The sequence below is a fragment of the Capra hircus genome (assembly GCF_001704415.2).
Source record: "Capra hircus breed San Clemente chromosome X unlocalized genomic scaffold, ASM170441v1, whole genome shotgun sequence".
Taxonomy (NCBI): domain Eukaryota; kingdom Metazoa; phylum Chordata; class Mammalia; order Artiodactyla; family Bovidae; genus Capra; species Capra hircus.
In genome coordinates, this window is record NW_017189517.1 from 17,382,132 (window position 1) to 17,401,539 (window position 19,408).

A 19,408-nucleotide genomic window follows, 5' to 3' on the forward strand; every position below is an offset into this window, starting at 1 on the left:
GTTCTTGCCTGGAGAATCCCAGGGACGGGGGAGCCTGGTGGGCTGCCGTCTGTGGGGTTGCACAGAGTCGGACACGACTGAAGCGACTTAGCAGCAGCAGCAGCAGTGTATCCTACAATTTTTGGACTTGCCAATCCCCACAATCACATTGCAATTTCTTGAAACTCTCTCTCTTCCTCTCCCTATATGCAGCTAACCCTTGAAAAATGTGGGGGTTAGGCTCTCCCCAAGCACAGCTGAAAATTCACTTATAACTTTACAGCTGGCCCTCCGTATCTGAAGTTTCACATTCATGGATTCAACCAACTGCAAATCATGTAGTATGATAATACATATGGACCCATGCAGTTCAAACCCATGCTGTTCAAGGGCCAACTGAATTGTGTATATGTGTGTGTGTATATATATATGTATATGTATATATACTGTGTATGTATATATGTATATGTGTGTGTATATATATATATATATATATATATACTGTGGGGCTGGAGAAGAATTTTGAGAGTTCTTTGGAATGCAAGGAAATCAAACCAGTCCATCCTAAAGAAAATCAACCCTGAATATTTATTGGAAAGACTGATGCTGAAGCTCCAACACTTTGGCCACCTGATGTGAAGAGCCAACTTGTTGGAAAAGACCCTGATGCTGCGAAAGATTGAAGGCAAAAGGAGAAGTGGGTGGCAGAGGATGAGATGGTTAGATAGCATCACTGATGCAATGGATGTGAATTTGAGCAAACTCTGGGAGATAGTGGAGGACAGAGGAGCCTGGAGTGCTGCAGGTTATGGGGTTGCAAAGAGTTGGACACAACTTAGTGACTGAATGAAAACAAATATATATATCTACATATATACATACATATATGCATGTTTATATACACATGTATATGCACACACACAGAGGTTCTGTTTCTCCTCTTCCCACCTAGATATTACATATAATAATCACTGTCTATAGCTAACACTATTGCAAGACCCAATAGAATGCTCTGTGAATAATCAATTCCTTTGGGGTTCCCCCATCACAAATGGTCTCCATTGGCATGTGTCATTAAGAACAAGTTATAAAATCACATGACAGTGAGCATAAAACACCGAAGGGAAAGGACATATTTGTTTGGAGACTGTTGTCAATCTACAATAAGACTAGTCCTATCCATAGGTAGAAGATGCTTATGTCTGCCTTAGGGTATCCAAAAATGAACAAACTCTTACCTTGAGGGGAATCAGAGGAAACCCTTTCTTCATCTTCCAAAGTCTTTCAAACAAAGTTCTCAAGATCTTTAATGCTCCCAAGAATCTTATAAGAATGTCACCTCTTCACCTATTTTGTTTATCACTGGCTGAACTATTTATATGAGCACCTGTTATGTATCTAAGTTGAGTGTGGGAAATCACAGAAGATAAGAGCCAGATTCCTTAGGTTCAACTTTTGGCTCTGTCCTTATTAGCTGTGTTAATTTGGATAAGTTTTTTCCTCTGCAAAATGGGGAGGATGATAATAATGATTCCTGTCTCATAAAGCTGTTGTGAAGATGAAATAGAATAACATGTATGACAAAGAATACAGTAGATACTGGTACATATTCCTCTTTCCTTTAGAATTGCTGCTTTTTTATTTTCTGCTACTCCGACCTTTCCTAATTCACATAGGCGAGCTCTTCTTACTTTTAGAGACACCCATCTTCCACTCCTATCCTTCCTTCTGCGTCACTTTGTTCCTATGACCTGGACTTTTCTTATTTCCTAGGGAAAGTTGTCAATTAGTTCTACAGTCCCCATAACACATCTGCATGTAACAGGGACTTTGAAAGAGTCAGGATGTTAACCCAAAGGAGTGATACACCCAAAGCAGTGATACCATTGGTGGGAACAACAGGCACAGTGGCAGACAGGTGAGATTGACACGTGGAGGCAGAAAGCCAGAACTTTTCAGCACCTTGCCTATCACAGACTGTCTACTAGGTAACTAAATGCTAACCTCAACCTTTCTATAATCCTTTTGCCGTCAGGTATATAGATGGTTCTTGAGTTATAAGGGTTTGACTTTTTCAACTTGATGATGGTGCAAAAGCAAGATGCATTCAGCAGAAACCATACTTTGATCTTTTCCTGGGCTGGCGATATGGGATAGAAACTCTCTTGTGAGGCTGGGCAGTGCTGTGAGTTGCAGCTCTGTTGGTCACATGATTTTGAGGGTAAATAACCATTTGCTTACAACTCTTCTGTACCCACACAACCAGTCTGTTTTTCACTTTCACTGACATATTCAATCAATTACATGAAATATTCAGCACTTTATTCTAACAGGCTTCATGTTACATAAATATTGCCCAACTGTAAGCTAATCAAAATGTTCTGAGCATATTTAAGGGAGGCTAGGCTAAGCTGTGATGTTCAGTAAGTTAGGTGTATTAAATGCATTTTCAACTTAAAATACTTTCAACTTATGATGGGTTTATTGGGATGTAAGCCCATCACAAATTGAGGAAGAGCTATAGTTTCCCTATGATATTCTACTTTTGAAATGTATATAACTCAATCTGAGGTAGCAACCAGCAGAGGCACCTAAGTGGAAACTCTCATCACTCTGTCACTTTATGTCCAAGAGACAACAGTGGGACAGTCTGGTTGGCATTTGGGGCACATATTTTGAGTGTTTACCCCCTTAGTGGAGCCTGAGGGAAGAGTTACTGCCAGAGGGGACTCTGACTAGAATCTGCCATCTATATAAACCTAGTTCTCACAGTGAGATTGGAGGACGGTCTTGGAATTTCACTTAAGACTAAAACCACAAATATCACAACACAAATGGTCCCTCTTTAATGCTTTCTGTAAACTGGAAACAAATTTATAGTCTTTTAGACATCACATTTCTTTTAGGTTCTTTCCTGAATATCAAATAATTCACTGAAACCTTTATATACTAGCTAAAAAATTGAGGCCCCATCATTTCTCCATCGGAAGCCAAACGTCCCTGAAGGCATATTCTATTTAAAGAAATAATTTTCATTTATAAATTTCTGGCACACGGTTGAAATGCTGGCGAGGGAGAGACCAGCTTTGTGTACCAGCTACTGGTACATGAACTACCAAAATGCCATCATTCAATCTAACTGAGAGAAAAGTCCATTTGAATTAGTAGAGAGCTCTGATTATAATATATTTGAATGGAAATATAGTTTTATATTGCATATATATGTATGTGTGTGTGTATATATATATATATATTCAGACTAGCTGCTCCCAGAGTAGTTCTGCTGAGCTTGTTACAACGAATAGATGGCTCATTAATAATTAGCAATACAATTTACACCCAAATAATTCATATAATTTCCTAAAGTCCTAAAAACAATTTTTCTTAAGTAGGTTAAAACTCTTCCTTACTATTTCTCTATTTCTATAAGCCTTTTCTTGAGAGGCAGTTGAAAAAATAAATTCAGCATAGCTCACGTTGAACCATTAACAGTCCTGAAGTGGTTAGGACTAAAAATAAGGTTTGATTTTAGGTTCTTGAAATGAGATAGTCTCTTACACTGTGATAAAGCTTCAAGGCAACAGGTCTCTTTTTGTGAGTACTGAAGCGACTTGTCATGAGTAGGGCATTTTAAGGGTAGCCACCTGGAGACTAGGGTACCTCAAAGCCATCATTACAGTGTTACTGAGAATCATAAATAGGTACCTTTAAGCTGGACACATGGGCCTATTGACAAATATTCTGAATAAATGTCTACTTAAATGATGGCAACAAAAATGTTTTTGTGAGCAAATCCTTTTCCAGGAGGAGAAGATTTAACTAGTGGTCTTGTTTTCCAGGCCTCAGAGAACCTGGGGAAGCCCTCAGAGAGCAGCTTGCTGATTGGTGCTTAAGGTTAATCACTATGGTTACATGGACATCAAGGGGGAATTGATTAAGCTGCCAGTGCTCATTGATCCAGTACAGCCTCTAGTAAACTACACAGGACACATTTTTTTTTTAATGTCTTAATGAGGTTGAATTGTATATCTTTGGCAGAAACCTTGTGGACAGCTTTATTTCAGAACTATATTGAGACTATCATGGAAGAACAGCCTACATGTACAATACTTTATTATCTGCATCATCTCACTGGATTATGAAGCTGGATTTATAAATGGAACTAGATGAAGGCTAGAAAACTCTCCAAATGGCTAGGGTTTCAAGAAGACTTGAGAGTAATAGTGCAGGTTTAGAAGAGAAATTTGGTTTGATTTAGATGGGGAATAGAGGAAATAACACCAATGACTTTTTAGATACAGCTTGAAGGAAGATAGGCTTATGAAGCCTGCATCATCTGAGCGCTGGTTTGACTAATGGCTAGAAGTCAGTATTGGCCCCTCACAGTGATCAGAAACAACACTGACCTACCTTCCATCTTGCCGGCTGATGGTAAATCCATAATCACTGTGGTGCAAGAAACTAACATTCACCCCTACTAGAGGGGTTCCATCTACAGCCACCACTTGGCCTCGAATCACACAAGCACGCCTGCAATACAAGATGAAAGACAAATATAAAAGCATCCTGAAAATAGATTCTAGAAGCCAAGTTGGAGACACTACAGAAAACACAGTTAAGCATAACAAAGAAAACAGTAACTTTACCAATTACTGGGTAGTCACTCTAATAACATTTTGGTGAGGGTGTGCATATCTTTTTTACCAATATAAATTGGGATTATACTTGGCATAGTTCTGAATCCTGATATTTTAATGTTGGTAGTATATTATTAGGGCTTCCCGGGTAGCTCAGCTGGTAAAGAATCTGCCTTTACCAGGAGATTCACCTTTACAGTGCAGGAGACCCCAGTTCAATTTCTGGGTCGGGAAGATCCTCTGGAGAAAGGATAGGCAACCCAACCCAATATTCTTGGGCTTCACTGGTGGCTCAGGTGGTAAAGAATCACCTGCAATGCGGGAGACTTGGGCTTGATCTCTGGGTTGGGAAAATCTGGAGGAGGACATGGCAATCCACTCCATTACTCTTGCCTGGAGAATCCCCATGGATAGAGGAACCTGGTGGGCTACAGTCCTTAGAGTTGCAATGAGTCGGACACAACTCAACGACTAAATACAGCACACGGTATGTTATTAACGTCCAATGTAATTAGAAATTCCTTAATATATCATTTTGTTATTATATAATATAGCCCTAAAACAGTATTTCTTGCTTAATACAGCACCTGTTTTAGGATATTTAGTTGTTTTTTATTTTTTCTACATTGAATTTCTTATTTCCTTGGGAGGTAGACCTAGTTGTGGACAGATACTTTTCTCTTATTAAAATTAGTAAAAACTAAAATTAGTTAATACCTAAATACACTGTAGATATGGTTAAAGTCCCTGCTGACCACCCCCCTCCTGTTGTTCCTAGTCTTTTCCCCAGAGGCAATCATCAGTAACATTGTGCTGAGTGCATTTTTATGTATTTATATACATAGGTGTGAACATTTTTTAGGCCCTAAATACACACTGCCAAATTGTTTTTATTGGAAAAAGAATTTTAATGAAGGAGACTTAGTTGGATGAATTTTAACAGTTAAAGTTGGCAAAAGAGACATGGTCCCTGGCGATAATGGACCCTGTTTCTCTGACCTGAGTGAAATGAAATATTTCAGGAGATTTTCCCTTTAAACAAATGAGTTTCATCCTTGCCAAATAGGGGGACTCCATTAGACTAGCCCTTAATAGTGCTGGCCCCCAGGGACCCAGTCCACTAAAACAAGTAGACTTTCAGGTCTAGCCTGGCCAAAAAAGTTTAGGAGCTTGGCAGTTAAGAAGAGGGCTCATGGGCAACCCATAAGCATGGAGTATTCACTTCTCTGTCATTACCACGGCAGTGGGGAGGAAGAAGTCTCTAGAATGTGCATTTTATAGCTGGAGCTAGTAGGGTTGAAGAAGGCTGGGCAAGAGCAATGATTTTTCCTAGGGCATCAATGTAATTTTTTTTTTTTTCCCACAAAGCGAAATTCAGGGTATCCAGGCAAGCTCAGTCTTGGATTAAAAGGGGCCATGTTATTTGGGCAAACATGGCTTTTCCAAAATAATCATAGTAATTTCACCTTGGCATTGTATATTCTTTGAACCAGCAAGTCATGGGGAGGGAGGCGGGAGGGGGGTTCAGGATGGGGAACACGTGTACATCCGTGGAAGATTCATGTTGATGTATGGCAAAACCAATACAATATTGTAAAGTAATTAGCCTCCAATTAAAATAAATAAATTTATATTAAAAAAAGAAAAGCTCTCGACCACAAAAGCTCACTCAAGAGAGAGAGAAAAAAATACCCCGAGAAAGCAGAAGACAGTTACCAGCCAAAGCTTGGGTTATATGTTAGAGCCAATAAACATCACTACTAAAATATTGCAATCAGAGGAACTGCGATAGAAGTTATACTAATAGGATGTTTCCTGCATCATCTAAAGCCTTTCTGCAACGCAAACTATAAGCCACTAAATATAGCACAAAGCTAAGCTGGGCTTTCCAGGTGGCTCAGGGGTAAAAAATCTGCCTGTCAATGCAGGAGATGCAGGTTTGATGCCGGGGTCACGAAGATCCCCTGGAGGAGGGCATGGCAACCCACTTCAGTATTCTTGCCTGGGACATACCATGGACAGAGGAGCCTGGTGGGCTACAGTCCATGGGGTTACAAAGGAGTCAGACATGACTTAGCAACTCAACAACAACAACAAAGTTAAGCTAGTATAATTGATGCAATTAAGTGCTTTTATTGAGCTCTTCAGGCCAACATTCCTTGTTCTGACATGAATCAGTGGCTTTGCTCTTTCTAGTGAGCTGCCCATCTTATGAATTCTGTAAATAATGATTCTGAATGGCATGCAAATGACACATTGGCACTTGCTTTGCCTTATCTGATTCCTCTAGTTCCTTTTTGCGGAGATTTTGAAATTCTGAGATCTTGAAATCCCATTTTTTTCTAATAGAGAAGACATTTGAAAGGCACTGAATTCTGGATTTTGAATTAATTCTGACAGATCTGGTCCCTGGTTTTAAATCCAATGTAACAAGAAATGAAAAGAGAAGGATGTCTTTAGTTTTATACAGTAACCCTTTGAAAATCTTTACAAACCAAAATTTGACAAACTAGGTATAGATTAAGTAGAAACCAGCTGAGAAAATCTCCTGCAAAGTACATACGGGTTGGAGCCAGAGGGGCTGAGAATAGAGGTATGTTTGTGAGGGCACCTCCATTTGAAAATCAGTACCGCATTGCCTCCTGAGCCTACGTGCTGATAGCTTTTTGGAGTGTGTGATGGGGGTATTTATGAACTTGCCAAGGCTTTACCAGTCAGCAAGGTGGGCTTTTCAGCAATGATGCCTTCCTAGGTGGTTGCTGATTCCCTACTGGCAAGACAATTCTACACTCGCTTATTTTATTTGTTCACATTAATCTATATAGTGTGTCTTCCCACAGCTGTACTAGCCTCAATTATTTTTGTTTTTATTTTGTCAAGTCTAGTTGACATTATTTGCCCATATTTTATGACAGGCGCAGGCCTGTCTCTTCTCTTTGCTGTTCTTTTATTTTCTATACAGCTTATATTTATGAAGGATCCAGGCTGGCGAGTGAAAGTCTCATAAAAGTTATCATTATACTGTGCATTTCTCTTGTATTCCTCTCTTCCTTCATTCTGTATCTCATTCTGAGTAGACTTGTCTTTTGACTCCTCTGCTCTTTAATATTCCTCATATTTTACGAAGCACACAGATTTGTGTGATAATGACTCATCAAAGTCATCATTATCCCAGACATTGTCTACCTGTTCTTCTTCTCATTCATTTCACTCTTCATCATTCATAAATAATGTGCAGACTTGTCTTTCAACTCCCCTACTTTTTTTATTCCTCATATTTTATGACCCACATGAACTTACAGCATATGATAAAGCCCCATAAAACTTATTATTCCACATTTATCAGCACTGAACTCTCTTTGTAACGTATTAGACTTTAAATGTTCTAAGATTCCCTGTATCTTGGTGCATTTGCTCCCATTATTTACACACTCCATGTCATCCGTTTTTCACAAGAATAACTCTTAGCTCTTTTTATTCCTGGATTACTAGTACTTACTATAGTCTTTGACCAAATCAGTCATCCTGCGTCAGTATAAATTGTCTGAATTTCAGGACAGTATTAAAGCGGTCTTTTTTAATTGGCAGTAATTTGGACTGGCACTGCAGGCAGAAACCTAGGAAAAAAATCTTTTCAGGCAAACTCTCCATTTCAGAATGAATGCTCTCGAGTCTGCTCACTTTCCTAGGTTGCTGCAGCTCCAGATGGCCCTTAGGGAACTGCAGATATATTCTTGGCAAATATGGTGTGTTGTGCCACTTCGTACAGCTCAACTGCCATTTTGTGTGCTCCCAGCTTCTAAACTCAATTTTCTTCATAATTGTGGATGGTAGCCTTGTATCTGCTTTATTTTTCCTGATTTACACAGCCACTAAAATGTAGTTTCTCCCTCATGTGTACAATCTATTTGTGTATGCTTCTCATATCCAAGGCGGCCTGAATAATTCATGTTTTTCCTAGATTAGATCCTTGCTGAAGCAGTGAGGTGGGTATGCCTGGGATCTGACTTTGGTAACCCCAGAATTCTACTTTCTGTGTTTTCTGTCCTATGCATTGTGCTGCCTCTGTGTTTCCTCTCCAGTTTCTTCAAAAAGTGAAAGTGGAAGTGTTAGTTGCTCAGTTAAGTCTTTGCGACCCCATGGACTGTAGCCTGCCAGGCTCCTTTGTTCATGGGATCCTCCAAGCAAGAATACTGGAGAGGCTTGCCATTTCCTCCATGAGGGGATCTTCCCGACCCAGGGGTCGAATCCGCGTCTCCTGCATTACAGGCAGATTCTTTACTGTCTGAGCCACCAGGGAAACCCCCAGCTTCTTCAAATCACCCTTTAAATGAGGCAGTCATCCTTGGCCTGTCCTTGGTCTGTTCTAAGGAAATATTTTGAACTCTTAAATTTTTACCACATGAAAACAACCCTCTACGTGAGTCCTGATCTTTCAGGGACCTTTTTCTGAAACATTTTCAATTAAATAATACTCGGAACTCTTCTGAACCTTTGAAATGAGACACCAGAAATTACTGTCTGAACTGTCATGAAGCTATCACTGCAAATGTTTATAGCATGTATGTGCCCAGTGTGACTGTCTTTTGTGTTGTGTGTGTGTGTGTGTGTGTGTGTGTGTACTCTTAGAGGTGGGTGCTGCATGCTTTCCATCTTTCCCTGAGGCTCTTGTTCTTTGATTCAGACTTGAAGGAAGCCTCTGCTTCCTTCAACCTTTAGAAACAAGGACTTCTCCCTGCTGTCGTGGGTTACAGCAAGATAACTTGAACTTGGATAAACATGTCCAAAGTGACTTTAAAAACACGTATGGGGAAGATCACCCCTCACAAGTATGTCTTTTCATGCTCTCTGGAGAATACAGACTGCTGCCAAGTTGTCTACCTGCTGTCACTATGCTAAAGCAGCAACCTCAAAGGAACTGCTTCTCCCTTTAACTAAACGCTGAATCCTCTAGACGTTGGGAGTTTGGTTTGAAGAACAGGGCATCTTGGGAAATGTAAGTCCAAATACACTTTACCGAGAGCCTTATTGAACTAACAAGCTGCTTGTTAGACAGTTCTGATGCAAAAGGTCTAATTCATTCTGTATTTGCTATTTTCATGGCATAGTCAAATTATCCCTAGCCTTCAGTAAACTCTGGGTTCCATTTTCCTTTTCCCTTATTTGTTGCCTTTTGTCTTCGATGTCAAATTTCCAATATTCATTCAACACCTCAGGCGAAAACATTAACCTTAAGCACAGAAGTTGGCTTCAAAAACAACACTGCAAACTAAACTGCTGAAAGAAGATGTAATTTACTGCATTGTATTTCTGATTAAAATCTTTCATAAGGAAAATGAGGCTGAAGGGCTCGGGAAGTTAGAGCTATTTGCTTTCGCTGCCAACAGGAGCATAAGCAACCTTTGAAGGGTAATGTCCCCAGTCAAGGCCTGGCCAGTGGGGGGTCTGGCAGCAGGTGGGCAGGTGAGGTTGTTTTTTCCACAGGAACAGATGAAATCCTTTCCACAGCTGACAGCTCTGGTCAAGAGACAGCATTGAGAAGGGCTGGGCTGGGAGAGGCCACATGGATCCTCTGCTCACTGGCATTGGAATCCTGCCTTGTAAATTCTTCTGTGAGTTGTCAGTTGGCTCAAGTCTCCAAGGGACAGAAAGCTGCTGCCTGTGAGGGGTGGTTTAATGGTTCTCCTGACATCTTCTCCACAAGCTTATTATATCATAAGGTTCCACAGCTGTAGATTGTGTCATTTGGGCTAAATGACTGCTGCTTCTGGGGGGCCCTCCTAGAACACAAATACCTCTGAGCAGTTGGGACAAAGGGCTAATGATACCCTTGTATCCATGGGGGCACACAATGAACAAAGGATTTTGTATTTGGGGTTCCCTGAGAGCTCAGTTGGTAAAGAATCTGCCTGCAATGTGGGAGACCTGGGTCTGATCCCTGGTTGGGAAGATCCCCTGGAGAAGGGAAAGGCTACCCACTCCAGTATTCTGGCCTGGAGAATCCCATGGGCTACATGGGGTTGCAAAGATTAGGACACGACTGAACAACTTTCACTTTCATTTTTCTCGGCGCCAAATCCATGCTACTGCACGTGTCATAGCCTATCTTGGATAGGAGTTATAGGTCTGTCTTTCTTATTATATAGTCACTCCAGGGCAAGGACAGTGTGATTTTCTTCTGTGTCCTTCCTAGTGCCTTGTGTATATAGCATGTGCTGAAGAAAGCTCCATTGAATTTCAGCTCAAATATCTTTATGTGAAGGTACAAAATATTTCCAACCTATCCCATAGCACTACTTCAAGTGTTTCAGAGACCACTTTGAGGTTCCTGTGTGGCAGATAGACGTCTTACAGTTCATTTATTAGAAGCCAGCATTCTCAATTGTGAATTATGACTTCATCATGAGAGTTTTGTTTGATAATTGACTACTTCAGGGAATTAAATAGTACCCCTGTGATTGGGAAGGATGAATGAATAGTCCTCCTCAAATACTTAATTTATGAACACTAACCCCATTTTTCCTTTATCTACAACCGTGTAATTACAATTTGGTATTTCATAACTCACATACATTTGAAGGCTTTAATACCAGGTATCTGGGGGTTTCCACATATCACATATTGGTTTTTTGATATAAGTTATCTAAGCTGGTACAGCACCATGAAAACATGTAATGTTACAGCATAAACCTGTTTTCATGTTCTGAAAATGTGAATGCAGTGAATGTTCATATGCAAACCCAGCAAAATCTCATTAGTTTTTACTTAAATAGAACTGGCTGATTTAATCTTACTCAGTTGGTCACTAGCCCAAATAAATAATACCTACTAACTGGGTAACATTAAAAGCAGCTAGGTAGGAGCATTGCCCACCAACATTCTAGGACTTTGGGAAAGGTGGTGCTATTGAAAATGCAGATAGTTTTTTAAGCAGAATTATTTTCCTCATGGCTAGTGATGTTTCAAGTAAAACAAAATGGGGGCACTCCCCCTGAGGTAGGGTGGCTATTTTCCCATCTGCCCTGGTAATTGCTTGTCAAAAGTAGGCTTGCTTTGGATGCCTGAGATCCCGAAAGTAATGGGAAAAAGATCAAGTGTTTTGAAGCAATAAGAAAACTGACGACACAGTCACATTCTTCAGGGCTGTGAAAGTGCACTGGTTTGCCTCATTTAGACACATGATTATTTTTGTCCAGAATTTGAATCCTGAAATATGTGTCCTGGAAGCCCTTGCAACCCTTGAATAATCTCAAGTTTTATTTTACTTTTTTGGTTGGTTTGTTTTTGGCTTGTTTTATACATTACTCAAATGGTTTTATCTTTGTAATCAGCCTGATGGGGTTTTATTAACCTCATTAACCTTTCCTGTCACTTCTCTGTGAATCTGCCCTTCAAATAATGGATAGTCATTAAATACAGGGCAAGTCTGTCTTGTTGGCTATAGCTTGGCCATGGATTACTCTTCCCTCCAGGAGGAAAAAGTGTGGTCTAACTTTGTCCACCCCAGTGCTAGCTCTGGCTTGTTAATAATCATCGATGTGACTTTTCCTAAGAAATGGAATTACTCTCAGCCTCGTTTGTTCCTTATGGAAAGTGAGACTAATAGTTCTTCCCTGCCTTATTCCTAATCAGCTCATGAAGATACTGGAACAATAAAATAACCCAGTAAAGTGACTGCCTTTTGAACTTGATTTTCAAATTATATTATGTACCCTGATATCTATATTTATATATATAAAGGCATATTATATATACAAATATACAACATGAATATATGTATTTATATAAATAAGACATTCATTAAGCACTTACTATGAGTCAGGTACCATGCCAGGCACTTTCCTTATTTTATTTCACTTACCATCAATATAGCCCTGAGTAGGTGCGACTAATAGCCTGTTTAAAAAATGAGGAAATGGATTCAAAGAGGTCAAAAAATGTTGCTTAAGTTAATACAGCTATTAAGTGGTAGAATTGGTGGAGGTCTTTTGACCTGGACTCTCAAGGGCCTAAGCTGTAGCATTTTTAAGAGAAGATGTGAATGATGTGGCTACAAAGGAAAAGAAAGTGCTCACCCACAAAGATGGTGCTATCCATTAGGCTATCACTACTTTGTAGACCTTTACCAACTGCTGAGCACTTTCTACGCACAGGGTGTATAGTGAATATGCCACACGGTGTCATTTGTTCTTTCTCCATAAACTAGCATTTACTCTGCCCTCTCTAGGGACAAGTTTAGATGACAGAACCAGCTAAAGTCACTTCACGTAGATCATATGGCTGAGAAGTAGGTACTAAGGATTTGAGCCTTTCAATCTTAATTTCGCAGTAAGATAAAATATTAGAAAACACCTATTCACACTGAGATAAGCTGTAGACAGCTACTGTGCATTACTAATGACTGTTATTAAGTACCTCAGGACATCTGAGTTTCAAAATATCACAAGGAACCAACTGAACGGCTTTTTAAAGATTTGTGCTTGGATTTATTTGCTCAAGAACTTGCAAAGAAGTGAAAGTTGCACATTCTTTCTTTTTTGGTACGTTTAGGTGTTGAATGCTGATTTCAAGAGCTAGTCAGCACTATAAATCTTGGAGCCTTCAGCACTTTGTAATTTTTTAAATGTGTCTTGAACATGTGTTTCCTGAACTTTAGCATTAGATAAAATAGTTCACTGAACAATCAGGAGTTCCCATCCTCACAGGTGTAACACCTTTCACATAAACGAGATCAAAGTGCTTTATTAGCAAGTAGCAACAATCTAACTTCTCACTTGGGACAACAACTGCACAGATGATAAGCAAAGGAGGTTGCTTAGGAAAAGTAATGTGCGAAGACAGAATCACAAGGGATCACAGCAGAGTCAAACCACTCGGGTTCTTTTTCCAAATGTGGGCAGGTTATGTGCAGTGCCTCCCTTTAGAAAGAAAGGTGAACACAGACATTGGCAGATGCTGATGCTTTAGAAAGAGATTTCCTCAGTCCTTAGTTTATTTAATGTATTCAGCAACTATTGCATTGTGTGTTTACCAACCCCTAGTTGTTTACCTGGTATACTGTCTTTCATACTCTTAAAATTAAAAATACACACAGATTTGCCATACGTAAATAGATTTGGAGGTCCATAACTGCTAGATTCATGAAAAAGTTAAGCACAAAACATATGGATTCAAATTTGTTCCTCAGCAAAATTACAAATGATTATGTCACAAACCTTCTGGGGGAAGACCTGTACATAGACTGTCAATGTTAATTCAATGAATGCTTTTAAAATTTTAATTAATTAATTTTTGGCTGTGCTGGGTCTTTGTTACTGCACTCAGGCTTTCTCTAGTTGCAATGAGTGGAGTGGGAGCTACTAGTTGAGGTGCAAGGGCTTCTCATTGCAGTGGCTTCTCTCGTTGCAGAGCACGGGCTTTAGGGTACACAGGTTTCAGTAGTTGTAGTGCACGGGATTAGTTGCTCTTAGGCATGTGGGATCTTCCCAGAGCAGGGATCAACCCCACGTCCCCTGCACTGGCAAGGCAGATCCCTTATCATTGGACCACCAAGTGAAACTGAAAGTGTTAGTCACTCAGTTATGTCCAACTCTTTGTGACCCCATAGACTGTAGCCTGCCAGGCTCCTCTGTCCACGGGATTCTCCAGGCAAGAATACTGGAGTGGGTTGCCATTCCCTTCTCTGGGGGATCTTCCCAACCCAGGGACCAAACCTGGGTATCCTGTATTGCAGGCAAATTCTTTACCATCTGAGTCATCAGGGAAGCCCACCAAGGAAGTCCTCAATGAATGCTTTAATATTGCAATAACATTGCATTTCTTATAAATATTCTAAAATATAAGGTTTTGTTATCTCTTCTTTTTCATAATTCCAACTCAGGGCAGAGTCTCTACATATTTGATTTCTTTTAGGGTCAAACACTAATGGATGAAGATCTGCTTTTTATTTTTTTTTTCTTTTCATAACTAAATGGTCAATGGCTGTTGCTGATTTCTCTTTCTGGAGGCTATTCAGTTTGTCTGAAGTAGTCAGCTTTTCATAATACTCCTAGAGCACAGGCACCCCGTCCACCTATCAGGAAAACCTGGTACAGTAATCAGTGTGTAGTAATTTCTTGAGAAAGGTTGGTTCTACCTTTCTGTTTCACACAAGACCACAGGATCCTGATTCAGTGGGCCCCTACGAGTGACAGCCAGGCTCTGGATTGTGTGATAGGCTACTGCATAGTCCAGGTGGCAGGAAATGTTCATGTTACAATCAACTAACATATAGATGAATACTATGAGGTCTCAGCTCTAGTGTCATCTCCCCAGAGAGGATTTCCCAGACCACTCTGTCTAAAATGGTCACTCTTTGTCCCTAACCTTTCTTTACCTCAGTCGACAGCACCTATTCCTACCTGACATTTACCTTTTTTGTTATTGTCAGTTTTCTTCACTGGACTATATGTGCTGTGCTTAGTCGTTCAGCCATGTCTGACTCTTTGCAACCCCATGGATTGCAGCCTGCAAGGCTCCTGTTCATGGAATTTTCCAGATAAGAATACTGGAGTGGGTTGCCATGCCCTCCTCTAGGGGATTTTCCTGACCCAGGGATTGAACCAGGGTCTTCCGCATTATAGGTGGATTCTTTACTGTCTGAGCCACCAGGGAAGCCAATTTGTCTGCTGTAGTCCGGAGCCTGCTGCTGCTGCTAAGTCGCCTCAGTCGTATCCAACTCTGTGCGACCCCATAGATGGCAGCCCAACAGGGTCCCCCGTCCCTGGAATTCCCCAGGCAAGAATACTGGAGCGGGTTGCCATTTCCTTCTCCAATGCATGAAAGTGAAAAGTCAAAGTGAAGTCGCTCAGTTGTGTCCGACTCCTAGCGACCCCATGGACTGCAGCCCACCAGGCTCCTCCGTCCATGGGATTTTCCAGGCAAGAGTACTGGAGTGGGGTGACAGTGCCAATACACGAGCCAAGTAAACACTGTCATTTTCATCAATCTCAAGATGAAATGATTAATCTTCCCCAAATATGGATTATCTTGAAAGAAATTATAGGATCTATCATTACAAATGATGCCAAAGTATGGTTAATGGGAACATTTTTTCACTGTGGTGAATGGGAGTTTTTTTGGGTGATTGTTTTTTCCCCTTGAATTCATCTAACACAAACATTTCAAATTGTATTAAAAATTATTTATAGCTCTGGATGTCATAGGATGAAATATCTTGCAAATAGTTAAGCTGTTCACTATCCAAATAAGCTTTGAATTTTTTTCTTGCAAATCACCAATAGACTCCTGTGAGTGTCCATTTTGGCAGCTCCTCATGCTCACCTGAGTCAATTAGTCACATCTCTGAATGACTGCTGAAAACTTCCAGGTCAGTCTTGCTTCTGAAATTGTTTAATGACTTTGTCTCATTTGGTAGAATATGTCTTCTCTTACATCCATTTAGGTTACCTGTCTACTCCAGCAAAGCAGCAGAATTTGGGACTCTGAGTTGATGAACCCCAAGCTACTTGATGTTCCCTAATCCACAGAATTTATTAAAATTTATAATTAATTTAATTGTTTACATATCTGCATGAAATTTTGACTGCTTCCCCCACTGGAATGTAAAGGGAATTCTGTGAATAAGGGGACCCTGTTTCTTTCGTTTACCCCCATCTCCACAGTTCCTGGCACAGAGTGGGTGACTCAAGAAATATCTGTTGAATAAAGGAGTGAACACATATCTTCATCATTTTGTAAAAATGAGTTGATAGCAGGATATTAGATTACATTAGGGAGAGCAGAGGACTTTGGTAAATATTGTAGAGAAATTTAAAATCTTCGGTAACTCTGGAAATATTAATGTATCAGTAAAATGTACATTTCAAAACAATAATTTGTATCTTTCAAGTATGGTTATTCTTAAGTCTTTAGTCTAATCCAAGATCAGCAACTTATGCAGCAATGATCATCTTCCTACAGCCTTTCCCTTAACCTCAGTCTTGATTTAATAACTCATTTTGCCATTCACAGGATTTTACATGGTCTATGTTCCCAAATCAACTAAGTGCAGAAAAGCATGTTTTATTAAATAAGTTATGATAAGTAATTATGGCTGTTACCTGGTATCATGAATAATCAGGTATGTGCATCAAGATTTCATTATGGAGGAGAGTGTCATAAAGGAAGGGAAGGACTTGGGTAAATAAAGAGCTTGCCAAGAAGGCCATGTTCAAGGCATTTGCAGCACCTCAGTTTGTTTTGGGGCACTTGTCTCGGGTTTTCTCATGAGCTGGAACACCAAACTGAGCCAGTTCACAGCGGTCTTCCTACTGACTTCCTGATACTGCTCATTGTTTTCTAATTTTTTGTTGGTTCTAAGTTTTGATTATCAAGCCCACTGAAGGCAGAGAGCATTATTGATGGTTACACAAAGTTATAAACGATGTCAGTTATGGACAGGCTCTGCCAGTGGTGGAATGTCTCATAAGTTAAAAAAAAAAAAAAACAAGAGTAATTACTTTGCTACTGTTATATAATCACTTCATCTTTTATGAATTTGTTCCTGTGCTATTTGGAGAACAGTAACCTTACCTTTAGGCTGCTCTGACATTTGGGAATTAACTAATTTGAGGTCCTAATATCATCTGTGTGTTCTAGGCAACCAAAATGAGTTTTTCATTAGTAAATATCAGAAGAGCACTTTAATATCACTGCATCTATGTCACTCACTCATCTACTCATTTTTTTAACGTCTTTTCTGCCAAATCCTGTGTTAGAATCTGGGGATATGGTGGTGTGGTAGATTAAAGATGGTTATACATTCTTTGATACTTCTCTCAGTAAAAGGTAGGATTTATGACCCTCCCTCTGAATCTGAGCAACCTCTGTGACTACTTTAATACATAATATATAACACAAGTGACACTGGTATAATTTTGGATCCAGATCTTAAGAGACTGGCACCTTCTGGTTGTGTCTCTTGGAATACTCCAACTTGGAGTTCTGAGCTCAGGCAAACTCAAGGTTGGCTGCCATGCCCATAGGCAGCCTGAATGGAGAGGATTTAAGCAGGAAGAGGGATTCCTGGAGGCTAGCCAGCTCTTCTAGCTCCCAGCTGAGTTAGAGTAGCTGAAAGCCCAAATATCACAGAGAAAAGACAAGTCATCCTGGCCACACCTGTCAGAATTTCTTATCCTTTCTTCCTTTCCTTTTTTTTCCCCTGCCTTATTTTCTAACCCACAGAATCAAGAAATATAATCATAACCAATTATTTTAATCCACTATATTTTGGAGGAGTTTGCTATACAGTGATAGATAATCAAAACAAGAGAACATATCAGACTTGATCCTTGTCCTCACAGAAATCAGATTTAGCAGTGAGGATGGTTCAGAGCTTCTGTACTGCACATCCCAGAGTGGCACACGAATTTGAAATACAGCAACTTCACAGAAAGTTAGAACTAGAAGAAACCTATCACCCTGCTCAACCTCTTCATTTTGTAGCCTGTTAACCCCACTGTCATGGGCTTTGTTTTTGTTTAGTTGCTCAGTCGTGTCCGACCCTTTGTGACCCCATGGACTGTAGCCCACCAGGTTCTTCTGTCCATGGGATTCTCCAGGCAAGAATAGTAGAGTGGGTTGCCACTTCCTCCTCCAGGGGAGTTTCCTGACCCAGGGATTGAACCCGTGTCTCCTGCACTGCAGACAGATTCTTTACCCCTGAGCCACCAGGGAAGCCCTCGTGTGCTTAGCGCTTTTCAACTAGGCTAAGGATTCCAATAGAAGCAGGTGCATGAGACTGCCACAACCACACCCAGCAGCAGCGCTGCAAATTTTAAGATCTTTAAACTGTTCTTAAAACTTTAAGTGTCACACATAATAGTAAAATGCCTCTTAACATCCACATCTTTCTCACAGAATGTGGACATTTTGTTTCCACTATGGTGGGACCTGGGAGTCTATTAGCCTAAGGTGTGAGGCAGAGTGTCTATCAACTTACTCATGAGGTGCACGCAGGCCCCTTAGTGAAATATTGGTGGAAATATCCTTCCATTAATCTGATTCCTAGTTCATGCTCAGTCACTTTTTTTCCTCTTAGTTAAGATAAGATTTTTACAGACTCTCAGGAAAACAGATCAGAAAGTAAAAAAAAAAAAAAAAAAAAAAATCACTTGAGGTCTTTCCGCGGAAAGCTAGAGAAGCTGTGTAGTCCAGATGTTACAAACTCAAATGCCAACAGGGTCAGGCAGGACATTAAAAGTGCGGGAATTGAGCCAGAAGCAAGGGAATCAGTGACTGGTGAGCTAGAGAGGCATGCTATTGACATTCCAGAGGGGTGGCTGGTCCTCAACTCTGGAACACCTATACCAGAGATGTCAAATTTTGTCAATTTTCTAGAGAATGAGGACATTCCATTTTTTATGTTAGATCTCTTAGTTTCTAAATGTTGCCAAACAAAATACAGCTGTGGGCTGATAGTAAGTAAGGCCTGATGTAGACACTAGACGTGGATTGATGTGTGGATCAGCCTCTTGTGGCTACAAAACAGACAAATGAGTTTGGCCAGACCTTGCTGTCAGCGGTTGCACTAACCCCGGTAGGATTTTGTTTTTTAAATGCACTTCTCCATTAGTGATGGCGAGTGAAATGTCTGGCTTTGCAAATTACTGCTGTCGTTTAGTTTAATGTACTCTTGTTTTTACATATTTATAAAAACCTTTTACATTATTAATAGTGATTAAATGCTTAGACACTGAAGATCAATAATGCTTCTGTTCACCTATTTACATTATTAAAAAGTAATAAGTCAT

At 40.1% G+C, this 19,408-nt stretch overlaps 1 protein-coding gene across 1 annotated transcript in view; it reads right to left on the reverse strand.

Annotated features, from left to right (window-relative positions):
* TENM1 (teneurin transmembrane protein 1) overlaps nt 1–19,408 on the reverse strand; it is a 986,510-nt gene that overhangs the window by 154,252 nt on the left and 812,850 nt on the right. The window contains exon 19 of the mRNA XM_018044162.1: nt 4,390–4,509. Coding sequence (XP_017899651.1) covers nt 4,390–4,509 — 120 coding nt within the window. The remainder of the gene's footprint in view (nt 1–4,389; nt 4,510–19,408) is intronic.